We start from the raw sequence: 9,896 nt of genomic DNA on the forward strand, positions 1-9,896 counted from the left end.
TAATGGTTTATTAACTTTTTATTTTAATTGAACATTGATATACTAAAAATACATTCAAGTTTGCGTGGTGGTCGGGAACAACGCAAAGAGGAAGGGTTATATAGGGTCTGAGATTCAATATAAGATATATATATATATGTATATACATATTTTTAAAATAGCTAAAAAGGGTGTCATATTGAATAAATAATAAGAGATACCAAGATGCACAAAGCATCAAAATTTCCAATACGTACGTTTGTATGACTGGGTACATATAGCTAGGCAAATAATTGTATTTTACATCTGCAAAATATGTGGTACATTTGAAATAATGAAATTAAAAATAAAAAGTTAAAATACTAAGGTGTAATAATTAGATAAACAAAGTGAATTACAAAATTCTATTAAATTAATTAGCAAAAGGAAACCAATGATTTAAGTGTGGGGAAATCATCCATGTGAATTTCATATAGCCAATTTACTTAGTCTAAAAATAACAACTTCAACTTTGGCATTACTTACAACTCCTAAGGATATTCATAATAAGTTACAAGAAGAAGAAAAAATTATATTATAAAACTCAACGACACATGCACCAAATAATACAGATAGATTATAAAATTATTTTATGATCTACTTGTAATTTCTTTTATGGGGAGTACAGATCTACTAACGTCGATAAGTAGTCGCATTGGCCCCATGAGAAATTGGAGACTTAGTATGACGATAATTAAATGTTGAAGTAGAAGAAGAGTGGTCTTGGCGTTTAGGTTTCTTGTTGTCTTTTATGATGAGTTTAATGTCATTGATTTTCTCCAACTTCTCCAGGACATGATCCATAGAAGGCCTAGTTTTAGGGTCTGATTCAAGGCACTCTAGTATAAGCTCAGCAGCTTGGAATGCAGCTTTTATTGGATACTCATCTCCAAGCCCTTTATCCATTATCTTTTTCAACTTTTTCTTGTCCGAAAGCGAAGGTCTCGCCCAATCCACTAAAACGTGTTCTCCCGACGGCCTACTCGTGTCAAGGGCGCGAAATCCCGTCATCAACTCCAGCAACACCACCCCAAACCCAAACACATCACTTCTCAAGTATAAATGACCTAAATATTCATCATATATTGGTTAATTAATAAGTATTACTATTGAGCACCAGTTAGCTAGCACTTTCTAGACTTGTCACTTTACATTTAGTTAAAGATTCTCCCTAAAAGTTATTACATTAAATTATAAAGTTTTTGGTAGTTAAATTCTCCCAACTATCATTTCACTTGCATTTAACCATCCAAACTCAAATTTTGGCGGTAAAATCTTCCAAACTACTAAATTGTTAACAAGTTCAAGGTGTCATTTGGTTAACTGCTACTATGGACTACTTTGTACACGTGACACATTTATATATATATTCGTATACCTTACCATTATTATTTCAAGATTCATTTTAAAATTAAATAAAATTATAAAATTAAAATAGAATATTACAAAAATAAAAAAAAATATATTATAAATTTGGAAATATTTTTTTATAATTTTTAAAGTAATAATATTAGATGTACTAATATAAATGTGTCACGTGTACACATAAGCAGTCCATGTTGGCAGTTAACTGTAAAAAATAGATGTCACCTTAATTCCTTAAATTTGCTAGTACTTCAGTAGTTTGAAGGGTTTCATCACCAAAATTTGAGCTTGGAGGGTTAAGTGCAAATAAAATGATAATTGGAAGAGTTTAACCGCAAAAACCTCTAAACTATATGGGACTCAATACTAGACGACAACGAGGAGGGTACGTGTTATAATATTACTATTGATGCAATTTAATATTGGGTCTTACTTATTTTAATTTAATAAAAATTATATAAAGTCGCTATCTAATTATAAAATTTTATGTTATAGCTGTATTAGATACCTTGGTGCCTCATAGCAATATTTTTTTAGATTGTTATTAGAAACCAGTAGTACTTAACACTTCACTTTATAATTGATTGACGATACTCTTTAAGGTTATTATATTATATAATGTAGAAACTAATATTTAATTGCATCAATAATAACAATAACAATCAATTTCTCAATAAATAAATATGATTGGTTAAAATAAAATTGATACCAGTTGCTACGTATTCAGGAGCAGCGTAACCATATGTGCCCATGATACGAGTCGTCACGTGCGAGTTACCGTTTACTGGGCCCGATTTTGCAAGCCCAAAATCTGAAAGCTTTGCATTATAAGCCTACAAACAAAAATAATATTTAATTATAGGGAAAATTATAAATTTTATGGTTTTTTTTATTTTTTTTATGCATAAATATAGTTTTTTCTTTTTTTTATTAAAAAAAGTTATTTTATTAGAAAATTTAAAAAAAAATTAGAAAATATAGAAAAATTTGATAAGAGTTACTAGATACTTTATAGTAACTATAGGTAACTAGGTATCTTATGTTGTTTTTCTTCACATTTTTTAATTTTTTTTTTTCCTAGAATATAATTTTCTTTTATATTTTTGTAAACTTATACTTTAAAAACTGAAATAAAAATTCCCTGTCATCTTTAAATAATAATAATAAAACAAAAAGAGATAAAAGAAAGAATGTTACTCCATCTAGTAAAATGTTGGAAGTTTTGAAGTCCCTGTAAATGACAGACTTCTCAGAGTTGTGCAAGAAGGCAAGGCCTCTTGCTGCTCCTATTGCTATGTGAAGCCTTGTGCTCCATGGAAGTGGTTCTGCCCCTTCTGTAATTAAAATCAAATATATTAATAATTTCAAACTAAAAATATATATAATTTTAATTACGTATTTTAATAGTGTTTAATAATTATATAAAGGCTTATTTAAAATAAATAATTATATTATGGTTAATTAGAAATTTAATCTCTTCAACTTTGACAAATGCCAAATCATGCTCTTTAATTTTTTTTTTACTGTTAAAAATCTCCCATAAACTATTGAGATTGTTAGTTTTAAGAATTTTTATCCAATTTCATTTAATTTACTAATTCGGTAATTGTCTCTGTACTAAATTATGCTTCGTAGACTTTGATATTTACTAAATTATGTCCTTCAAACTTTGACATGTACTAAATCATGTCTTTTGAACTTTGATTCATGTTAGACTTTCCTTACTAAAATTGGATAAAGTCATTAAATCTAAAAATTTTATTAGTTCAGGGAGAATTTTTAACGATTTTAAAAGTTCAAGAGACATAATTTGGTACATGTCAAAATTCGAGATACAAAAAGTTCTAATTAATCTAATATAAATATATATAATAATAATAATACTATTTTTTAAAATAATATTGACAAATATTTACTTAAATTGTCAAACAATTAATAAAAAAAGAAAATCATTCTCACTTCTAAAAAGGTGATTTTCCAAGCTTCCCTTCTGCATGTATTCATAGACAAGAAGGAATTGATTTTCTTCCCAACAATATCCGAGAAGCTTGACAAGGTTGGGGTGACTAAACTTTCCCAAGAATTTTACTTCTGCCTGCAATTAATAATAATATTAATATACCCTAAAAATTTTTTACACTTCAAAATATATTTTTTTTTTTTTTTGGTATTTTTACGGAATTTTACATAGAAATCCCTATTGCAACTAGCGCTGCAACTTAAATTGCAACAAAAAATCGTATATAAACCCCTATTGCAACTAGCGCTGCAACTACTTTAGAAACCTAAACCGTAAATTTGAAAAAAAAAAAAAAGTTAAAAAACCAGTATATGGAGTAATTTTCATAAAAAAATGAAGTTCTATTTTAAGCTAATTATATAAATAAAAATACCTCTTAAATTAATATTAATTATATATTTTTTAATTCTGTATTAAAAAAATATAATTTTATATAAGAATAATTATCTTAATAAAAAATGTATTATAAATTTATTTATATAAAATTAATAAATCTACTCTAAATTTATAATACGTGTATAAACAATTTTTTAAAAAATTTGTATAAAAATATATATACATATCCAAATTAAACTCTCAAAATCAATTTATATATTAAGAACAATCTTACATATAAATATTATATATTTGAACGGATGACTATATAAATATATAAAACAAAAGAAAATACATATATGAACATCATTACACATAAATATACATACACATATATTGGCTAATTAAGATTTTATCCTTACTAAATCATGCTCTCAAAACTTTAAGATCGTTAAAAATTCTTCTTGAACTATTGAGATTATTGGATTTGAGGACTTGTTCAATTTTAGTAAGAAAAATCTAACATAGATGAAAGTTCAGAGAATATAATTTGGTATATGTCAAAATTCGAAGGGTATGAATATTTAGTAGATATGAAAAATTTGGGGAGCATGATTTAGTACATGGACAATCACTGAATTAGTACAATTGAATGAAATTGGACAAAAATTCTTAAATTTAACAATCTCAATAGTTCAGTAAAAAATTTAACAGTCAGAAAAATTCAAGAGCATGATTTAGTACATGTCAAAGTTTAGGGTACAAAAATCATAATTAACTTAATATATTTGTATATTGTTATTAGAGGTGACATCAGTCAGTTTGGTCAGGTTATAGTGTATTTTTACTAACTTAATATAAATGTCAGGTTGTAAATATCTAATTGTAACCCGTACAATGAAAAAATAAAAAGAAAAAGTGTAATTCACTCAATGATCGGTTTGCTCCGATTAACCTGTTTAAACTGATCTTTATTTTTTTATTTTTTTTTATTATTGTTAGTTTTTGGTGTTCAAATAATTGATTTGAAAAAAATAAATGTATAGTATATGCCTTTCAAGATTAAAAAGGTTATAATTTAAATTAATGTTAAAACAATAAATATAAATTGAATAAACATTAAAGTACTAAATAACATATAGAATAAAAAAAATATACCTATATGTAAATTTTAAATTTCAACTTCAATATTTAAATACAATCAAAATTATCAACTATAAATTTTTTAAAATAAATACTCTAAAATACAAATTTTAAATGTAAAATAGTTTAATTATAAAACGTAATTTATATATATATTATTTTATAGATCATTTTAGTAAAAAATATATAAATTAATTTATTGAATTTATTTGAGTTATTTGAGCAGGTTAGAATAATATTCAACCCGCCTTATATATTTATTGGCGGTTTAAATTTTTGTAAAATTGCTTAGATTGTATTTTTTTGTCAATTTATTCGATTTAATTTAAGCGATTTATTTAAATATTTTTAAACAGCCCTAATTTGTCAAATCAATTCTCTTATGATTATAATTAGGCACGAAACAAATACAATGAATGGAGCTTAGTCGTGGTCGTCGTCTCACCCGATTTTAAAATTATAAAAGAAAAATATTTTAAAAACACAGACTAATTATTAATTAATAAAAGTACATTAAACAATTTTTTTTTTCAAGGGCGTCTCTTGCCATAATTGTAGTAGTTAGTTATAATAATTAATATATGAGTCTTGTACTAGAAGGATAAAATTGTCACCAAATTTATATATATATAAATCATAATGTAATAAATGAATAATTACGTATATAAGTTTGCCTTATATAATGGTTTCTTAGCTGTTTTTGTGGTTGTTTGTCAATGTCAATGTCAACCAAAACAATTTTTTATTTTGGTTTCACAATTGGAGTAATTAATAATAATAATAAAAAAAAAAATCAAGAAGAAAAAAAGAGTGTCATCGTTGTAGTCCTTATAATTATTGGAGTTGATGACTTTTGGTTTTTCTTTTCATACACAATAATAAGCAATAAGAATCAACCCTCATATAGTTATTTTCTTACAATTATTTACTCAATTAAATAAGGAATAGAAGAAAAAGAATATTTCTCCCTCTATTTTTTTAAAGAAAAGATTTTTGCCGAACTTTGAATTTTGACATGTACTAAATTATATTCTTTGAATTTTTCAGGTCGTTGAAAAATTTCCTGTTCTATTGAAATTGTTTGATTTAAGGACATCTGTCCAATTTCATTCAATTTTACTAATATAACGATTGTCCATATACTAAATCCTGCCCTTTGAACTTTGATATCTACTAAATCATGCCCCCCGATCTTTAAAAAGTACAAAATTGTACCCCCTAAATTTTTATCCACATCAGACTTTGTTTAGTAAAATTGGACAAAAGTCCTTGAATCCAACAATCTCAATAGTTCGGGGGAAATTTTTAACGACCTGAAAAATTTAGAGGGCATGATTTGGTACATGTCAAAGTTCAAGGGGTAAAAATTCAAATTAGCCTAAAAGTAATGGGTTTTATTTATTTTTAATTTATTTTTTAATAGGGCAATTTTTATTTATATACAAGTAAATATATAATATTACAAAAAATGTGTAAAAAAATATAATTACATAATTCTATACAATTTTATAAATATTTACAAATAAACATATATGTTTACAATTTTAACTTGTTGATTACTTTCAATTGATCTTCTAAAAAAACGCATATAGCTAAATATATAAATATAAAAATTAATATTTATATTTTAATATATTACTAAAATAATATGTTTACTAAAATTTAATATGAAATTAAAAAAAATATACAAACACATTTATAAATTTTATTTATATTTTATAAACAATGCATATATATATGTTTATTAAACATTTGATTAGTATTATTAATTTTTATAATGTTATTATTAATCTAATATGTTTATTATGATAATAAATATAATTTGTTTATTAAAATATTATAATAATTTTAAAAATGGAACACTTAAGTTTATTTATTTATTTATTTGAATAAACACTTTAAATAATATTTATTTATTAGTTATCGAAAAATGTGTTTAAAAAATAAACAAAATTGTAATTAAATGTAGCCTTATGTATAAACACCATGTTTATATTATTATTGATAATGTTTATTAATTATTAATCTAATATATTTGTTATGCTAATGTTTGTGATGATATATTATTTTTAACTAAGTATGTGATGATATGTTGATATAATGTATTTATTAAAATTCAAATACAAATTTATAAATAAAACATGTATGTTTATTATTTATTTTTACTATATATAGTTTGTACATTAAAATTAACAATATGTTTCCCATAGTTAATAAAATATATGATAAATTGTAAATAATTTTTTATGCACATATAATGTAATTAAGTGCTATAATGTACATAAAATTATAAATTCTCTTTTTAAATATTAATATATAATGATAATTTTATCCTTTAAAATATATCTTATGAAATAATTATTATATTATAATTTAAAAGAATAATTTAGTAAACAAGATCACTTATTATCTCTAAACAACTTTAGTAAATAACACATTATAAATATTGATTCCGATTATTATTCATATATTTTATTATATTTCTCTATTAATTTATTTTGATTTTGAATCCTGTGCAATAAACTTACCATAATATTTATATAACTAAAACACAAATGGTAAGACTACTCATTTTATATAATCAATAGAGTATTGTTGTGATTGGTTAGCACCCTTACACTAAGAGCTCGTTTGGAATGCCGTATTAGATCGTATTGTATTGTATTGTATTATATTGAATTGGATTATACATTATATTTTTATATAATACTATGTCAAACTTTAAGTTATACTAAAATATTATATATTTAGGTGTCCATAAAAATTAATGTCACATATAGTTTTACATAAAAATATTGCATAAAATACAATTCAATATAATACAATACAATACAATACGACCTAATACGGCGTTCCAAACGAGCCCTAATAGTAATATAATACAGAGGGTGTTAAATACAGTACCTTTTAACAATTCTAATTAATATTAATAAATAATTCCCCCAAAGATGAACATAATGAAGCAGTTAATTAAAATGAATTAATTGATTAAATGGTGAAATTACGAACCTGCCATTCTCTAAGGCCCTGAGAGCTATCTGGGTTGGACTTCTTGACAGCCACAGCTATGCCGACACCGACCTTAGAGGGTGCATAGGTCTTTTCATCTAGCCAACCTTTGAAAACTCTTCCAAAGCCACCTTCTCCCAAAACGGTGTCGGGTCGAAAGTCTCTAGTGGCCTTCTTCAGCTCAGCCAACGTGAAGAGCTTCAAGTTTGGTGTTATCACTTTTCCAATTGCCATACCTTTTGTCGTTGTCGTTTCGATATTAATCTCGTCGTTTTCATACTTATTACTACTACTACTACTTCCACCCTTATTATTTCCCAATCCATTTTTCTGATCAGGTGGGTTTAATTTCTTTGTTTCTGCAACACAACACATTTAAAAATCAATGAAAGAAACTTATATATATATATATATATGTATATAATGATAATTTAGCAATTTATACTAATTAAAGAACATACCATGAGAATTTATTATATGCTTGGTAGTGCCTGGGGTATCATGATTATTGACAGGAGTAGTCCCAAAACAATTTCCCATGATGATATATTGAGTATTAATATTAACCAACTATGTTATATGTTATATAACTATATTTATATATAGCTATATATGTTCTAATCTGGTGAAGTTCCTGGAAACAACCAAGAAAAATCCTAATATTGAGAGGGGTGGGACTTCATTTTATTCTTCTTCTTCTTAGGATATATATATATATATATTATATGATGATCGAAGTAATATTATTATTAATTAATATAGAAGAAAGGTCTTAGTTATATATAAATAAATTACACCAACTACTAATAGCCACGTATCTTTATTTATGTGAAAGGGTCCACACGTGGAGACAAATTCTACTATATGGTTTTGACAAATTCAATTCAACTCACTCAACTTAGATAAAGGGTCAAATTAAATTTATTCAGAAAATTTTAAAAAGATAACAAGGAAAGAAAGAGAGAGAATAATTTTACCTTCTTACTTTGTTTACTAGGAAGAAGAAAATGGTAATACTAACTTAGTGTAGTAAGGAACGTGTGTTAGTCTTGATATATATGTTGTTTATATTTAATTATTTATATATATATATGTAAAAAATGTTTTTTTTTTTGTTTGAGGAAAATTAAATATTAAGAGCAACAAGTACTCTAAAATGGGTGAAGTTGAAGATTTATTTAAAGATAGCATCTGCTATTAACAGATTTTGGATACAATTAGACTTTTCTGGCCACCAAATCATGCTACTTTTTGTAGTTAATGTAGGTTTGGTCAAGGCATGAACAACACTATTATAAGATCTCTAACAAAACTAACAACTTTGAGCATATAATACAAAGACCAAAAATATTATCCAATAGTACACCCAAAGAAGTAATAACAGATATATTATTTTAATTTTCAACACAACACTTAAACAATTAGATTCAATAATAATATTTATTAAAGTTTGTCTCATTGTTTCTGCAAGTTGTTATCAACTATTTCTGTTTTGACAGTTATTTTCAGTTAGGAGTTATTAGCTGTAGTTATTTATGTTTGTTGCATTGGTTGTTTGTAACGGTTGTTAACTAACTCCCTTGTACTCCTTTAAGCTTGAGCACAATATAAGGCTCACTCTTCTTCTGTCATCAATTAAGGAATTTTGTTTCATTCTCTTCTTCTTCCTTTCTCTGTTTTTTCATTTTCTCTGGTTTTTTATTTTTTGTAATATGGTATCAGAGCCACGATTTGCGTGAGCTCTTCTTCGTCTACTGCTTCCTCTTTATAGTTCTTGTGGTTCATGGCTCGTGGTGCTAATGCTCGGAGTTTGACAAATCAAGGAGGCCAATCTCAAGAAGCCAATAAAGTCTCTGTTATGGAACCTAACGATCGACCACCGGGGGAGGATCCTCGAAGTCCTTACTTCATTTCTAATGGAGATCAGTCAGCTGTCAATCTTGTTCCCAAGATATTGACTGGCTGGGAGAATTACAGTTCATGGAGAAGATCCATGATTGTAGCCCTTATAGCTAGAAACAAAATC

At 25.6% G+C, this 9,896-nt stretch overlaps 1 protein-coding gene across 1 annotated transcript; it reads right to left on the reverse strand.

The window, feature by feature from the left end:
- Nucleotides 1–360: 360 nt before the first annotated feature.
- Nucleotides 361–8,616, reverse strand: LOC115713766 (probable serine/threonine-protein kinase PBL11). Its single transcript, XM_030642252.2, has 6 exons — nucleotides 8,332–8,616; nucleotides 7,871–8,229; nucleotides 3,343–3,478; nucleotides 2,581–2,717; nucleotides 2,093–2,216; nucleotides 361–1,085 (listed from the first exon to the last, which is right to left on the reverse strand). The coding sequence occupies exons 1-6, from the start codon at nucleotides 8,408–8,410 to the stop codon at nucleotides 652–654; spliced, it is 1,269 nt and encodes a 422-aa protein (XP_030498112.2). The 5' UTR covers nucleotides 8,411–8,616; the 3' UTR covers nucleotides 361–651.
- Between the last annotated feature and the right edge of the window lie 1,280 nt (nucleotides 8,617–9,896).

This window comes from Cannabis sativa, chromosome X, assembly GCF_029168945.1.
Source record: "Cannabis sativa cultivar Pink pepper isolate KNU-18-1 chromosome X, ASM2916894v1, whole genome shotgun sequence".
Taxonomy (NCBI): Eukaryota; Viridiplantae; Streptophyta; class Magnoliopsida; order Rosales; family Cannabaceae; genus Cannabis; species Cannabis sativa.